At 39.2% G+C, this 18,219-nt stretch overlaps 1 protein-coding gene across 1 annotated transcript in view; it reads right to left on the minus strand.

Moving 5' to 3' along the window:
• Positions 1–18,219, minus strand: part of LOC126281874 (WD repeat and FYVE domain-containing protein 3) — a 289,780-nt gene that overhangs the window by 152,718 nt on the left and 118,843 nt on the right. The window contains exons 18-20 of the mRNA XM_049981155.1: positions 17,139–17,473; positions 12,959–13,174; positions 6,551–6,723 (exon numbers count right to left, since the gene is read on the minus strand). Coding sequence (XP_049837112.1) covers positions 6,551–6,723; positions 12,959–13,174; positions 17,139–17,473 — 724 coding nt within the window. The remainder of the gene's footprint in view (positions 1–6,550; positions 6,724–12,958; positions 13,175–17,138; positions 17,474–18,219) is intronic.

Raw genomic sequence — 18,219 nt, forward strand, 5'->3', positions numbered from 1 at the left:
ATCTTCTGTGGTGACTGCAAAAAAATAAAAGAGAAACAAATCTGGTCCAAATAATACTTTACTACAGTTTCAAAAGGTGTAAGAACTCCTATATTACTTATAATTGTTACAATCACTGAAGCTTCAAGAACAAGACTGGGCTTAATTTCCAATGAATATCTGGGAAACTGAAAATATGATGACATTGCCCATTGTCCTACAGTAGAGGAAATGATGTGACTGATTTCTAATGAAAAAATGCTGTGTCCCTCCACACCTTTCAAGACCCCATGTAAAGCAGTCATCAATCAAAAGACTGTGTTGAACACCATAGTGCTTTATGGGCATGGCAATGTTAGAGGTGGTACGCCGTCACTTGCTGACCTTTGAACTGATTAACCAACCCAGTTGCAGGCAGGCTTTTTCTGATCAACGAATACTGCCAAAGATGAAAGAACTGATAAGGGGCAGTTTACCACTGAGCCATTTTGAGATCTATCACACAAAAACGTTGTTCTGAACCTGAGTTGCTGGTAGTGCAGAGTTTCTAAAATATCCTACAAAGTATTTAGTACCTGTTATTTAAGCAAATGTATGTACTTTTCCAGCAGAGTGCCCATTACAGCCCATCTGCTGAAGCACATTTAAACTTGGCACAAGTGATTTAACAAAGATTCCACTAAATTCAAAAAATGCTAATTTCTGTTAAACTTTTAACTACAAGCTTTAATTCTAAGAACATCTATTCTCTGAGATTATTGTTGTCTGGTGCTTAACATCTGTTCTGAACTGTGGTCTTGTCACGAATATTTTTTGGCATAACACTACACGAAAGAGAATCTTAATTTCTCCAAATGTTGATGCAATATTCCTATGAGGACTATTACTGCATTGATTTGATTATTTCCTTGGATGACATTCACAGAGTGATGCAAAAATTTATAAATAGGGTACATATATTTTTCTGCACTATTAATTGTACAGCAGTTAACACTGCTGGTGCCCATCCCATGAAAGGTAACGGTTTCTTAGAATTTTTTCACAATGTAGCATCATATAACCCATACTCATTCTCTTTTATTATGCACCTCCAATCAATACACATACTATGTGATATGGCAAATCTCTTGCATCTCTGCAATTTCTCCCTGTTCTCATAGAACTGAAAGCCTATTTAAAGCTCGTGTTTCAGAGTACACCAACTGTAAATTGTTACGAATTTTGTAACTGCCTCTGGTATATATATTTGTCCATTGTACACTGCTTTTAAGGGTGTAATGCATAATGTCTTGGCTAAAAAATTTCATTAAATAACCCACTACGTAAAAACTATTACAGCATATACACAACATAACAAATCAAAATGACTGAATGGTGAAACACGAGTTCGCTATAAGAACAGTCAGAGACGAGGAGCATTATTAAAGAGAACAACCGAATACCACAGCATCAAAATGGTACATTTACTCTGTTATTCTGGAAAAATATTAAAAGTAATCAGCAAGAACTCCAGATGCAAGAGGTGTTGAGCATCAGATACGTACATAGCTAAGGTGCTAAAGCATTTGTTACTGTAGCTCATCTGTCAAATAGTTTCATTCTTCAGCAGAGCACATATGAAGAGGTCAGCAGAAGAAAATGCCAAGCATCATCTTAGTAGGGATTAGCCCGATCAAGTTATGTATTCTGCTTTCGAGTGCTCCATAAGCTGGCAACAACTAGTTCCATATGTACCATATTCCGGAGGTAAAATAGTCCCCCATTTGGATCTCAGGGCGGGGACTACTCAAGAGGATGTCGTTATCAGGAGAAAGAAAACTGGCATTCTACGGATCGGAGCGTGGAATGTCAGATCACTTAATCGGCCAGGTAGGCTAGAAAATTTAAAAAGGGAAATGGATAAGTTAAAGTTAGATATTGTGGGAATCAGTGAAGTTCGGTGGCAGGAGGAACAAGACTTCTGGTCACGTGACTACAGGGTTATAAACACAAAATCAAATAGGGGTAATGCAGGAGTAGGTTCAACAATGAATACGAAAATAGAAATGCGGGTAAGCTACTACAAACAGCATAGTGAACTCATTATTGTGGCCAAGATAGATACGAAGCCCACACCTACTACAGTAGTACAAGTTTATATGCCAACTAGCTCTGCAGATGACGAAGAAATTGAAGAAATGTATGATGAAATAAAAGAAATTATTCAGATAGTGAAGGGTGATGATAATTTAATAGGATGGGTGACTGGAATTCGGTAGTAGTAAAAGGCAGAGAAGGAAACGTAGTAGGTGAATATGGATTGGGGAAAAGAAATGAAAGAGGAAGCCGCCTGGTAGAATTTTGCACAGAGCACAACTTAATCATAGCTAACACTTGGTTCAAGAATCATAAAAGAAGAAGCCTGGAGATACTAAAAGGTATCAGATAGATTATATAATGGTAAGACAGAGATTTAGGAACCAGGTTTTAAATTGTAAGACATTTCCAGGGGCAGATGTGGACTCTGAGCACAATCTGTTGGTTATGACCTGTAGATTAAAACTGAAGAAACAACAAAAAGGTGGGAAATTAAGGAGATGGGACCTGGATAAACTGAAAGAACCAGAGGTAGTACAGAGTTTCAGGGAGAGCATAAGGGAACAATTGACAGGAATGGTGGAAAGAAATACAGTAGAAGAAGAATGGGTAGCTTTGAGGGATGAAGTAGTGAAGGCAGCAGAGGATCAAGTAGGTAAAAAGATGAGGGCTAGTAGAAATCCTTGGGTAACAGAAGAAATATCAAATTTAAATGATGATAGGAGAAAATATAAAAATGCAGTAAATGAAGCAGACAAAAAGGAATACAAACGTCTAAAAAATGAGATCAACAGGAAGAGTAAAATGGCTAAGCAGGGATGGCTAGAGGACAAATGTAAGGATGTAGAGGCTTATCTCACTAGGGGTAAGATAGATGCTGCCTACAGGAAAATTAAAGAGACCTTTGGAGATAAGAGAACCACTTGTACGAACATCAAGAGCTCAGATGAAAACCCAGTTCTAAGCAAAGAAGGGAAAGCAGAAAGGTGGAAGGAGTACATACAGGGTCTATACAAGGGCGATGTTCTTGAGGACAATATTATGGAAATGGAAGAGGATGTAGGTGAAGATGAAATGGGAGATACGATACTGCGTGAAGAGTTTGACAGAGCACTGAAAGACCTGAGTCGAAACAAGGCCCCTGGAATAGACAACATTCCATTAGAACTACTAACGGCCTCGGGAGAGCCAGTCCTGACAAAACTCTACCATCTGGTGAGCAAGATGTATGAGACAGGCGAAATACCCTCAGAATTCAAGAAGAATAAAATAATTCCAATCCCAAAGAAAACAGGTGTTGACAGATGTGAAAATTACTGAACTATCAGTTTAGTAAGTCACAGCTGCAAAATACTAACACGAATTCTTTACAGACAAATGGAAAAACTAGTAGCAGCCAACCTTGGGGAAGATCAGTTTGGATTCTGTAGAAATGTTGGAACACATGAGGCAATACTGACCCTACGACTTATCTTAGAAGCTAGATTAAGGAAGGACACACCTACGTTTCAAGCATTTGTAGACTCAGAGAAAGCTTTTCACAATGTTGACTGGAATACTCTCTTTCAAATTCTAAAGGTGGCAGGGGTAAAATACAGGGAGCGAAAGACTATTTACAATTTGTACAGAAACCAGATGGCAGTTATAAGAGTCGAGGGACATGAAAGGGAAGCAGTGGGTGGGAAGGGAGTGAGACAGGGTTGTAGTCTCTCCCCGATGTTATTCAATCTGTATATTGAGCAAGCAGTGAAGGAAACAAAAGAAAAATTCGGAGTAGGTATTAAAATCCATGGAGAAGAAATAAAAACTTTAAGGTTTGCCAATTAAATCGTAATTCTGTCAAAGACAGCAAAGGACTTGGAAGAGCAGTTGAACGGAATGGACAGTGCCTTGAAAGGAGGGTATAAGATGAACGTCAACAAAAGCAAAACGAGGATAATGGAATGTAGTCGAATTAAGTCGAGTGATGCTGAGGGAATTAGATTAGGAAATGAGACAAAGTAGTAAAGGAGTTTTGTTATTTGGGGAGCAAAATAACTGATGATGGTCGAAGTAGAGAGGATATAAAATGTAGACTGGCAACGGCAAGGAAAGTGTTTCTGAAGAAGAGAAATTTGTTAACATCGAGTATAGATTTAAGTGTCGGGAAGTCATTTCTGAAAGTATTTGTATGGAGTGTAGCCATGTATGGAAGTGAAACATGGACAATAAATAGTTTGGACAAGAAGAGAATAGAAGCTTTCGAAATGTGGAGCTACAGAAGAATGCTGAAGATTAGATGGGTGGATCACATAACTAATGAGGAAGTATTAAATAGGATTTGGGAGAAGAGAAGTTTGTGGCACAACTTGAGAAGAAGAAGGGATCGGTTGGTAGGACATGTTCTGAGGATCAAGGGATCACCAATTTTGCATTGGAGGGCAGCATGGAGGGTAAAAATCGTAGAGGGAGACCAAGAGATGAATACACTAAGCAGATTCAGAAGGATGTAGGCTGCAGTAGGTACTGGGAGATGAAGAAGCTTGCACAGGATAGAGTAGCATGGAGAGCTGCATCAAACCAGTCTCAGGACTGAAGACCACAACAACAACAACAACAACAACATGTACCATTTTAATATACTGTCTCACTGTTCAGTCTTGTTGTATTTATGTCCTTGTCTTTGAATTTAACCAAACTCATATCATGCAGTAATGCAAAAGATGCTATTTTGGACTATATCTGCATGGACAGATCACATGACTAATGGGGAGGTACTGAATAGAACTGGGCAGAAGAGGAATTTGTGGCACAATTTGATCAGAAGAAGGGACTGATTGGTAGAACACATTCTGAGGCATCAAGGGATCACCAGTTTAGCATGGGAGGGAAGCGCAAAGGGTAAAAATTCTAGAGGGAGACCATGAGATGAATACACTAAGCAGATTCAGAAGGATGTAGGTTGCAGAAGTTACTTGGAGGTGAGGAGGCTTTCACAGTATAGAGCAGCATGGAGTACTGCATCAAACCAGTCATTGGACTGAAGACCGCAACAACAACATATATGGAAAATTTGTTCAACAGTCTAACATCTAAACTGTAATACACGCTAAGTCTGCTCTCGAGCACAAAACTGCCTCAGTCTAAACACCTCTGTCTCATTTATCTACTGTACACCCCTGGCATGCTGTGTGTACACTGCTTTCCACTTTCTCATTTGAAGTGGACATGGTTGGCCATCTAAGTGTGAATAGGCAGTTCTGCCAGCAGTTCTCTAGGTGCCTCTGCTAACAGTATCCAGAAGATTTACAAATACTGGCAGTAAATTTGTCTTACTGCGTGGAGATTATTTTGAAGGCCAATAAAAGTTTGTTTTTTTCTTTTGTGTTACCTTCATATTACGTTACACACACCTCTTAATAGTCAGACAAAGAGTTGTGAGGCAATGAGGGCAGAAAGATAAGCTTACAGGAGTGAATTCCACATATCATGGAATTTACCTGGGAATATGTAGAAGAAAGCTTTACATTCAAAAAAATCAGGGATAGATGAAATGGGTGTCAGGTATTTTTGTTCACACAGAAATTTTAAAAAAATATTCTTACAAAGGTCCTAATGTTCACATGTGTTCTTTTTGGAATTGCAATTATAAAGTTAGAGAAATGAGGTCACATATGTAAGTCCACTGGCAAAATTCTTTTTTGCTCCATTTTATTAATGGAATATGTAGTGGGAGACCACAATATATCACACACAGAGTGTACATGCAGAGGAAAATGTACACATACACAAGGGTATTCTTTCTACATAAAGTACATGAATGTACACACTAAGAATACTGCATCCTATAAATTACTTTGTAAGAACTTTGATATGTGATACCAAACAGAGCAGGCAGTGAGGAGCAGAAAGGTACATTTAAAAGTAAACTGTCTCACCTCAGTACCAAACTGCCTCACCTCAGTACCCAGAGATGACAGAAGGTGTGCATTTGAAAATTGTGAATGTATGAATGTGTGTGTTTTCTGTATCTGAAGAAGGGCTTTGTCCAATAGCTTATTCTATTTTTAAATGTGCCTCTGTTGCCCAGCACCACCACCACATGGTGAGCAGCACTCTGTCCTATGCACATAGTTCAACAATAAAGGAAATTCATAGACGGAAAAATATGTAAAATACAGAAAAGGCAACCACTCACCTATAGAGGAAAAATGTGTGGCAAACTGAGTGCCTGCGTACGTGTGTGTGTGTGTGTGTGTGTGTGTGTGTGTGTGTGTGTGTGTGCACTTTTACTGGAGTAAGTGCAGAGCTTGAAGTCTACTGTCAATACTATCATGTGTTCCTGTGCACCAAACATTGGTCTGCTATAGGTCAGTGGTTGCCTTTTACTTATTTTATGTACTATTCTCACTACTGTTAACCCATCCCAGATTTTCCATTGTTTCTAAGAACTTTACACCTACAAATGTTATAATTTACTCTGAAATAATTTTAAGCACTACACACAAGAAAGTACCTTTCTTGTATGCACAGGGCGTCCATCAACATACAGGGAAAATGTAGAATTCTTAAGGACAGCTCTATTGACAATTAGCACTAGATGGTGCCATTGACCTTCTTGCAAAATTTCTGGACACCAAATTCTCACACCCGAGTCTCCCATCGGCTCTGGTTCCCATTCTCCTGCATCTGAAAATAAAAATGTGTGTTTACACAAATGGATAAAATAGAAAATACAGAGTGTTTGGAAACGCCCATTACAAACTTCTATGGCTTGTAGAGGGGATTGAGTACATAATATTTTGAAGAGGAACCTATGTCCAGAAACTTACCATTTTCATTCTACAGTCGTTTCCATTCAGATGTTCAAATCTTCAACTTCTGCTTGAGGAACTAAATTATATGTAATACGGTACAATTGTCAGGTAACAATTCAAATGGAGACTTAAAAAAACTTCATTTATGACTTCAGCACATTTATTTGTAATAACACTTGAACACTACTAGTTTACATTACTCCAAAATGAAAAAGAACCCAGCACACTGTACATAATAACAGTATTGAAGCATTAAAACAGCAGCTCAATGTGGCGACCACCAACGCTGTTACAGATATTGTACCTGCAAAGCATGTTCTGGTACATGCTCTCCATCCCACCTGGTGTCTCTTCAATTTCTAGCACAGCAGCCAGAACTAGTGTCAGCAAGATCTTCCTCTGACTCTGAGGGAGTCTTGTAAATTAAACTTTGCATATGATGCAACAAGTAGTAGTCCTTCGGAGTTAAATGCAGCAATTACGGAGGCTACACAGATGGACCACCTCAAACTATCCCTCTTTCAGCATATTGTTTGTTGAGATGTCTCTAACGGCACATGAGAAGTGCGGTGGTGCACCATCATGCTGAAACTACATTTCCAGATAGACAATCAGTGGCATAGCTTACAAGAACATGTACAGTGGATTCTGTAGGCAGATCAAGTATGCAGGTCCAGTTAGCTTGAGTGGAAGGAGGTACAGCCCAATTACTTGAGCATCCAGAATACCGGCCCACGTAGAATACCGGCCCACGTAGAATACCGGCCCACTTAGAATACCGGCCCACTTAGAATACCGGCCCACATAGAATACCGGCCCACATAGAATACCGGCCCACATAGAATACCGGCCCACATAGAATACCGGCCCACATGATAATACCAAAACGGTGCCAAAAACCCTGAACATGCTTGGCATGAGGATTTTTGTCTGCCCAGACACGGCTGTTTTGCTAATTCAGAACACAGCCCCTATTAAATTTATTTTCACCTGTGAACAGAACTCGCCGTGGAGTCGGGATGTGTTGATGCAGCAGTGCAGGAACCACATGCAGTAAATAACAACACCCATTGCACGCATATTTGTTCGAATAGTAGTTGACGGGTTCTCTTCAATGTGATGCAGTAGATCTTCTACAGGAAAATTTTTGTGAAACAGCTGACTAGCAGATCTTCCATTATTTTGAGCCTCGCCATATGCAAGGAGCATGTATGTGCATTTTGAAAACATGCACCGAACCATGTTTATTGTTTCCCAAACACACAGGCACTGAAGAGGTCTCACAGTTAAATGACATCAAATGACCATCTGATATAAAACATGCCATACTGTCTACCTATATTGTATACCAAGACAAGCAACTCTGAAACTTTTCTCTTTCCCTCAGCAGAAACTGTGGTAGAATGGGAACAGTACATTTCCGGACAAGGGTTCCTATTCACAATATTACATTGTAATCAGTCCAAGTATACAAACTGAAACAGAAGAAGTGGTAAACAATTTTCTTAAAAGTATCACTGACTAGTTTTTTGTGAATGGTCTCAATGTCAGTTTTACAAAGACACAACATATTCAGTTCTGCATATCTATGGGCACTACATCACTGATTTCCTCACCACATGGAGACGAAATAATAAATAAAGCGGAAACTTCAAAATTCTTAGGTGTCCATACTTATGACATTTAAACTGGAAAAAACACATTTTGGAACTCCTAAAACAACTTAATACAACTACTTTTGCACTTAGAATCACTGCAAATCTTGGAGAGAGACATAGCTGTCAGTTGAAATATTTTACATATTTTCGTCCCGTGTTGTCATATGGAATAATTTTCTAGGTTAACTTATCTTTAAGAAAGTGTCTTCATTGCTAAAACCATGCTGTAAGAATAATATGTGGTGCTCACCCACAACCAACTTGTAGACATCTGTTTAAGGAGTTGGATGTCCTGACTACTGCTTTACTGTATATTTAGTCCTTCCTGATATTTGTTGTAAATAATCCACTACGGTTCAAAAGAAACAATGATGTACATATTAGAATACCAGAAGAAAAAATGACATTCGTTACTCCACATTAAAGTTGTCTTTAGCATCAAAAGGGGTGCACAATGCAGCAACAAATATTTTGGATCACCTATCCTATCCTATAATTCAGAGATTATTTGCAGAAAATCAGTCAATGATATTGTTAAGAACATTGTTTAACATTTCTTCTGTTGCTGTATGCAAGCTTTCCTTCTCATCCTGTACAGTCAGTCTCCCATGACCTAGGGTTTTAGGTGACTTTTTCAAACTCTACCCTTTTCCTAAACCTCTCCAATCCTTTTCCTTCACCCCTCTTTTTACCCCTTCAACCGTTTTGCTGGAAGAAGGAGCCACTGGCTCCGAAGGCTTGCATAAGTGAAAGCTCTTTTCTATGCGTGTGTTCTCCTGCCGCTGCTTTGTGAGTAGATTTTTCTATCTATATAATTACATTGTATAAAAATGTAATTATATAGATAAAAAATCTACTTATCAAGGGGCAGCTGCACACACACACACACACACACACACACACACACACACACACACACACACACACACACACACACACACACACACAAGAAGAGGAAGATGGAGGAGGAGGAGGAGGAGGTTATAATCAGGTAAGCTTTCAGAGCCAGTGGCTCCTTCTTCAGGCAGAAGGGTTGAAGGGAAAGGAAGATGGGTGAAGGAAAAGGACTAGAGAGGTCTAGGAAAAAGAAATAGATTTTGGAAAAGTCACCCAGAGCTACAGGTCAGGGGAGACTTACCAGACGGGATGAGAAGGAAAGACTGATTTCTGGCAGCCCCCGACAATCAGACTTTTTATCTACACAATTACATTATTTTGCCAAACTTGATTGTTTCAATTACATTGTATGTATGCTTGGATTGATTACAACCGAGAAACAATGGCAGGCCATAGACTGTGTTTTGGAGAACTCCATATGTGATTTCTCTCCAATCAGAGGAATCTCCTCTGATTACATTAGTTGAATTACTAAGTACAGCTTCCTGTATTTGAGACAGGAATGGGAAGTTGCCAGAAGTATAATGCAAAAGGAGAAGGCCCAAAGGAAAAAGATGTGATCCAACGAAGTAGAAACAGGAGAATGATTTAAAGCAACCTGGTTGGAGCCATGCACTCCGTCTTCCGGCCACAAGGGGGCCATCGGGACCATTCGACCGCCGTGTCATCCTCAGCTGAGGATGAGGATAGGAGGGGCGTGTGATCAGCACACTGCACTCTCGGTCATTATGATGGTTTTCTTTGACCAGAGCCCCTACTATTCAGTCGAGTAGCTCCCCACTTGGCACCACGAGGCTGAGTGCACGCTGAAAAATGGCAGCAGCGCATGGCGGCCCAGATGGTCACCCATCCAAGTACTGGTCATGCCCGACAGTGCGTAACTTTGGTGATCTGATGGGAACTGGTGTATCCACTGCTGTAAAACTGTTGCGGTTGGTAGTCATACCAATAAAAAAATGTGTGCAATGATTGCAGCAGAGTTGGTAAATGACATGGCAGCTTTCACAGGTGACCCAGCTCCTGATAGGGTAGAATAAACCTGGGACAGGACTGGAATAAGAAGTGATGGATGGGTGGATTGGGCAGGTTTCACACCTGGGTCTTCCGCAAGGATATGATCCTTGTGGCAAGGGATTGGGATTGGAAATGGGATAGGAATGGACTAGGATGTTGTAGAGGTTGGGTGGGTGATGGAACACCATTTTAAGAGGGGTGAAAAGTTTCTCAGGTAGGATGTCCCTCATTTCAGGGTACGATGATAGGTAATCAAACTGGTAAAAAAGGATGTGGTTCTGTTGCTCCAGTCCAGGGTGGTACTGCTTGATGAATGGATGAATGGGACACTTCATTGTGGCAGGTTTTTGGGGGTGGTGGGAAGATGGGGGTGTGAGGTGAAATGGTACGGGAGATGTGTTTGCAGACTAGGTCTGGGGGATAATGCCTGCCTGTGAAGGCCTTGGTGAGACACTCAGCATACTAAGCAAGGGAGTTTTTGTCACTGCAGTTACCCTGTCCCCAGGAAGCCAAGATGTATGGGAGGGATTTTTTGGTGTGAAAGGGATGACAGCTGTCAAAATGCAGGTATGGTTGGTAGGTTTAATGTGGACAGAGGTGCAGATGGAGCCATCAAAGAGGAGAAGGTCAACTACTAGGTAGGAGGCAAACTGAGTTGAGGACGACCACGTGAAGTGGATGGGAGTGAGGTTGTGAAGGAATGAAGATAGGGTGCCTTGATTCTTTCTACATTCATATTTAGATATAAAGGAAATGGCTCAAAATGTTTCAACAAGAGCCACTTACTTCCATGGACATTAATAACCCGACTGAATTTTATCTATAGAGTAATAGAAAACTTTAGGACTAACTCAAATGCACACCACCACCACCACCACCACCACCACCACCACCACCAAAATTTTGAGCATAGGGATTTCAAATCCATACAGTTCTGATGTAGTAGCCTTAATGTATAAGTAATAATAATAATAATAATAATAATAATAATAGAAAAATATTACATAAAATTTCTTGAAAGTTTACAAAAAGAAAAAGATGAGCATTAATCTTATAATTTTATGATCATACAAACTCGAAGAAAGAAGGAAATGTAAAACAACGAAAGGCAGCCGTTCACCAGCAGATTAATGATGGGTGGTGCATAACCACACTTAAAAAATAAAAGTTCTTATCAAACCAGTCTCAGGACTGAAGACAACAACATCATTCCTAGTGCCTGCAATCATCCTAGCTACTTTCATGTTCCACTCATAGCAGGGAATTGTATCTATGCTTTATAGATATAGAAAAGGCATATGACCGGGTTACTAGGAGGAAGTTATTGTCTGTTCTCCAAGATTATGGAATAGGAGGCAAACTTTTGCAAGCAATTAAAGGTCTTTATATGGATAGTCAGGCAGCAGTTAGAGTTGATGGTAAATTGAGTTCATGGTTCAGAGTAGTTTCAGGGGTAAGACAAGGCTGCAACCTGTCTCCACTGTTGTTCCTATTATTTATGGATCATATGTTGCTAGGCCAGATTAAGATATGTGAACACAAAATAAGCAGTCTTGCATATGCGGATGACTTAGTTCTGATGGCAGATTTGATTGAAAGTTTGCAAAGTAATATTTCAGAGCTAGATCAGAAATGTAAGGACTATGGTATGAAGATTAGCATTTCCAAAAAGAAAGTAATGTCAGTGGAAAAGAAACATAAACGGATTGAGTGCCAAATAGGAGGAACAAAGTTAGAACAGGTGGACTGTTTCAAGTACTTAGGATGCATATTCTCACACGATGGCAACATAGTGAAAGAACTGGAACGAGGTGTAGCAAAGCTAATGCAGTCAGCACTCAGCTACAATCTACTCTCTTCTGCAAGAAGGAAGTCAGTACCAAGACTAAGTTATCTGTGCACTGTTCAATCTTTCGACCAACTTTGTTGTATGGGAGCGAAAGCTGTGTGGATTCAGGTTACCTTATCAACAAGGTTTAGGTTACGGATATGAAAGTAGCTAGGATGATTGCAGGCACTAGTAGATGGGAACAATGGCAGGAGGGTGTCCACAATGAGGAAATCAAAGAAAAACTGGGAATGAACTCTATAGATGTAGCAGTCAGCACGAACAGGCTTAGATGGTGAGGTCATGCTACACGCATGGGAGAAGCAAGGTTGCCCAAGAGACTCATGGGTTCAGCAGTAGAGGGTAGGAGGAGTCGGGGCAGACTAAGGAGAAGGTACCTGGATTCGGTTAAGAATGATTTTGAAGTAATAGGTTTAACATCAGAAGAGGCACTAATGTTAGCACTGAATAGGGGAACATGGAGGAATTTTATAAGGGGGCTATGCTCCAGACTGAACACTGAAAGGCATAATCAGTCTTAAATGATTATTATTATTATTATTATTATTATTATTATTATTATTCCTAGCTTTTTGTTTGATCTCATAATTTCTTTTTATACTAAAAAACTTTTTTAGTAAATCACCACACTACATGAAGCCCTAGCCCAATATGCAACTATAATCAAACATTACAACTCAATTACTTACTACTATGAGGCATCACAGTTTCTTGAGTGGAGACAATCACAGCCTTGTCCCTTGCTGACAGCACTACAGCTAAACAAATTAGATGATGATCACGGCCATTGCGAACAAGTGTGAGCAACCGAACACAGTGTGGATCTGTGCGTGGATCAGAAAATTTGTCTACACAAATCCATGATGAGTAGCTCAAACCAGTCTGTGGTGGGAACATTCTGTCACCTAAAATCCAGAAACAAATAAAATTAAAACGTGATACAAGATATAGTTCTTGTGCATGAGTATAGGTATGAAACTTCAGTGGTTAACAATGCAGTTACCATATTCAAGAAAATTAAAAATGTTAATTAGCAACATTTATCAATTAAATTTGCAAAGCATGTACTAAATATTGTAACAATGAAAGAAAACGGCTGGCTCTATGACCTAGAAAATTGTGCAGTCAGTGCTCAAACATTTGCAGCTTCTGCATTTTCCTGTAAACTTCCAAAACATTTGTCATTGATCATTTGTTACTCAATCAAGCAATGGCCCAGAGGTCAGTAAGTTTAGGAGATAATTCTATGCTATGACTACAGTTACAAAATCAGAAGGTGTCATTACTTGTAACTCACTTTTGTGTGTGACACAAACTTCAAAAGTAATTTATTTTCAAGAAAAAAGCAAATGGTATCAAGAGAGCACATAAAATAAGCTAAATTATAGTGTCAAATAGACAATATTTTTATAACAGCACATTTTATCATCAGACCCAGTGATGATCTACATCTACATCCATCTAAGTGCTTACAGATATGATTTTCCACACAAATCATACGTATTTGGTATAACAATTGTTTTACACACTCCTCTTGGCCGTAAGAAGAACAAAATTGAAAGTTGGAGTTTGAATGCATAAGTTTGCGAGATAGACAAGATAACTAATCCACACATAATACTACTAGTACATACAGAATAACATCTTTTGTGACAAAGTGTTGAATGACTGACTGCTGCTATCTGGATATATGGAAGGTCAGAAACTACCTTGTGAAACTAGTAAGTACTGTCTTCTTTTTTTAAATATTTTTCTGTGGTAGTTTATTTTTCCAGCAAGTCCAAATATGGCGTGAATTCAAATGTGCCACGAAAAATTGGATGCCATAGGCTGTTAGAACTATTACGGTCCATTTAACATATTGTGCCACACCTGGCATGTCAACTGAGAAGTAAGTCCTTGACTAACATACAAGATGTCCACAATTCAAGTTTCAGTTTCAAAATTCTGTAAACAGAAAACCACTGCTCACAATGACATCAAATTTGAACAGTGTATTATTGAAGCAAGGGGAAACAAAATGGAGAAAAAAACCAACAACAACAACAACAACAACAACAACTGAACGAAAATCGGACCAATAGATGGCACTGTAAGCATCGAAATATGCACATCAGCAGATGTGTTGGAACATTGCTGTTCCTCAGTTTGCATCTGCGTTGCCCAACATGACTGTCTCCATGAAGGATCACACACTGCTGGTAAAGCTCTTTTACAAGAATGGTGACTGTGCGCCAGTAGCCCTACAGAAGTTCCAGACATTCAAGGGTACGAAAATAGGCATTGGTCTGATGTCTGCTAAGACTCTGGAGCAAATGATTACAAGATTAAAAAATACAGGTTCTTTCTAAGTGCAATGTGGCAGAGGGAGGAAAGCCACTGATCCGACGTTTGTCAAAGATGTGGCCACAGCATTGCAGGAGGGATCAAGCGGTGGTGTGCAACTACGCAGTGCATAGGGAATTGCTTGAAGGTTTGACATGCCATTGAGAGTGGTGCATAAAATCTTATGACACATCCTGCTTTTCTATCCACACGAAATCACCCATATTAAGAAGTTGCTTCCTGCTGGCCTGCCACCAAGATATACTTTTGCCCTGGAATTTCTTGCTTGCATGGAAGAAGACAATGAATGGTAATGAAACTTTCTGTGGGCAGGCAATGCCCATTTCCATCTCCAAGGAAATTGTAGAATATGAGCAACAGAAAATTCGTTTGCTCATCAACTGGCACAACTTTAATCTGCAAAGGTGGCTGTGTGGTGGGGGTTGATGGCAGTTTGTTTCGCAGGGCCATATTTTTTCGAGGAGACAAATCCTGCCAATCCTGATACCTTGTCACTGGTAAATGCTGCGAGAGTCTTTTGCACACCAACATCATTCCAACCCTTCAGCAGCGTGTACATGTGGGTAGAATCATTTGTATGCAAGGTGGCACTCCTCCGCACATTGCACAGCCAGTGGAGTGTCTGCTGCAGAAGCATTTCGGAAATGTAGAATTATCAGCCATCATTATCCTACAGCCAGGGTGACCACATCACCCATCTCAGTCCTTGTGACTTTTGGCTGTGGGGTTTTCCGAAAGGTATTGTGTCTGGGCTCCACTTACAAATGTAGCTGAATTAAAGGCACGCATTTCACAACACATTCTGAATGTGACCCCCAAGACATTCCAACCTGTTGTGGAACGTGCTGTTTCCTGATTTCAACTTGCGGCAGAAAACAGTAGACAGCATATTTAACATGTCTTGCGCTAGTCTCATGACAATTAGAAACCAAAGTCATTTTGCTTTTTATGTGGTTTTTGGTTCCAGAATGACTAAAAACTGATTGCAATTCATCTGCCATTTGTAGCCGACTCCATTTACATTAAGACAATTGCAGCACCATTTACGTTAAGACTCTTGCACTACCATCAACTTGTAAAGTTGTCTTTACATCTTTTTGTGCATGATGTTTCCACCTGTGTCAATAATATGCTGATCAAATTTGACATCATTCTGAGCAGTAATTCTCTTTCTGTAGCATGTAGAAACTGAAACTTTAATTATGGACAACCGGTGCTTACAAGAGAGAGGTGAAAAACTAGTATTTATCAGAATTGAGCTGCTGTCAACAATAGATAGATCTGCTGCAGATGAATACGGTTTCAGAAGATCCAAGAAAAGAAGAGTCAGTCATAACATGAATGTAGCTTACTGCCAAGGATATGTGCTACCATAACAGTCAAAACACATTTCAAAAATTGAAAACGTAGAGTTTTGTAGCAATAAAAAAACACAGTATGTCAGGAAGAGGCTGTCAATTGTAGGGCTGACATTCTGCAAGACCTTCCAAACAATATGCACCAGAATGAATTTTCACTCTGCAGTGGATTGTATACTGATTTAAAACTTCCTGGTAGATTAATACTGTGTTCTGGACTGGGAATTGAAGCTAGAGATCTTTGTCTTTCACAGTCAAGTGCTCTGCTGACTTAGCTATCCAAGCATGACTCAAATGCGGTACTGGTGGAAGCAAAGCTGCAAAGGTGGGGTGTGAGTCACATTCGGAGAGTTCAACCGGCTGAGCACTTGTCTGCAAAAGACAAAATTAACTCTTGGTCCAGCACACAGTTTTAATCTGTAAGCCAGTTTCAATGCACTGCAGAAATACCCACATACCTATCTTCAAAACTGTTTACCTACAATGAAAAAACTCCAATTCAAAGCACATCTGTCTTACTCACATTCCATGACATTTAATCATTCTAATATTGACATTCCAGCAAATGGCTATTTCCTTATAGCATTTATTGGTGATGAGATGAATTGTTTTGAAGTCACTCCATTTCCTTCTATAAAAATTACCACCTCTTTCAAATCAGCCTCCTCCTTTCATGCTCCGCCTCTCCCTCTGCAATAAATACCTGTTTCCATTCATATACAGTTCTCACTCTTCTAATGTTTGCAATTAATCACAACACTTTCAGAAGTGATAGTGACCAAACATTATCTGACTTTAATTGCACAATTTTTGTCTGTAGTTATGAATGATATAAAATGTTTAGACATTACTTTTTAGGAAACATGACAAGAAATTATTTATATAGTAAGATAAATGTCCTTGTACCCGCATCTTTGAAACACTCATCTGGAAGACAGACACAACAACATGTTAACTTGAAATCCTGCTATAGAAATTATAAACAGAATATTACACAAGTAGTACACTGTAATGTTACTTTTATCAACATCTCAGTTTCAGGATCCCTCTGTGACTGAAAGCATAGTTCATACAAAAGATTCATTTAAAGTCAAATTACACAGATAGGGAAAAAATATAACAAAATTCACTTAATTGTGCAACAAAATCTATAAACAGGATTCACCTGATCCAATGCCGCCAACAACACTTGTATCAGCTGGGACTCCTAAACCACCCACGGTGACGACAGGTGGTCCTGATGGGCTCTGAGGTGCTACACTTGGCAGATATAAACATCCAAAACCCTCAGCTGACATATCGAATTCAACAAATGGAGGCAGTATGGAGCTCCCATGCACAGTACGAAAATCACGTGGTGTTGTCATAGATACAAGAGTTTTCACACGTGTTAATGGAACAGGACCACCAGGCTTACAATGAGGCGGTCGCAATGGATAAATACGGTCAACATCATCCATGGAAATGCAGCACAGTGGATCGCCAAGTCGAAGAAATTCTCTGCAAAAGTAATCAGTAGTCCCTTACTAATGGAAATCATCTACACAAGAACATTATAGATATATTTCAAATGAAAAGTTATTTAAATAACAGTTATATATTTGCAAATGAGATTTTAATTGTATGCCTTAAATGTATGCCTTTTTTTTACAGAATTATTCTAAAATTGGCAACAATTCCTTAGCTATAATGATGGAGTTCGTTCACAAAATCCAAAGAACAAATAATGATTGCTTGGAAAGACTAAAAGATTCAAGGACATCAGACTTTCTAATTTAAGTCATGCGGTCAATATGTTGTATTATCTGAAAAAGATTAATGGTCCAATTACTGTTATCTTCTTGCAAATAGTAACTGTTTCACTTTCAAACTAGAGCCAAAGTGATAAATTACCAACTGTTTGTTACTAATTGTCAAAATATGTAGCAGCCAGATATAAATAATATATAAAAATAGCAGTTGTATCTATTATGTAGCACTGTTATTTATTTAATAAAATGACAATACCAAATGCTGTCTCTTAGCATTGTCAACAATCTCGACACCTTTGTCCTACCATATTTCATATGCCATTATGACACACACTGGTGACTCATATTTCAGGATAGCAATCCCACTCTCCAGAACCTTGTTTCATGAACATGTCTTGGTTTGGTTCCTTAATCTACCTCCAATCAAGCAAAAATAAGAGAATGCAAGATTTTTCCAATTTATGTCAGTATCCATTTGTTATTTACAAGTTGTTG

This window comes from Schistocerca gregaria, chromosome 1, assembly GCF_023897955.1.
Source record: "Schistocerca gregaria isolate iqSchGreg1 chromosome 1, iqSchGreg1.2, whole genome shotgun sequence".
Classification (NCBI taxonomy): domain Eukaryota; kingdom Metazoa; phylum Arthropoda; class Insecta; order Orthoptera; family Acrididae; genus Schistocerca; species Schistocerca gregaria.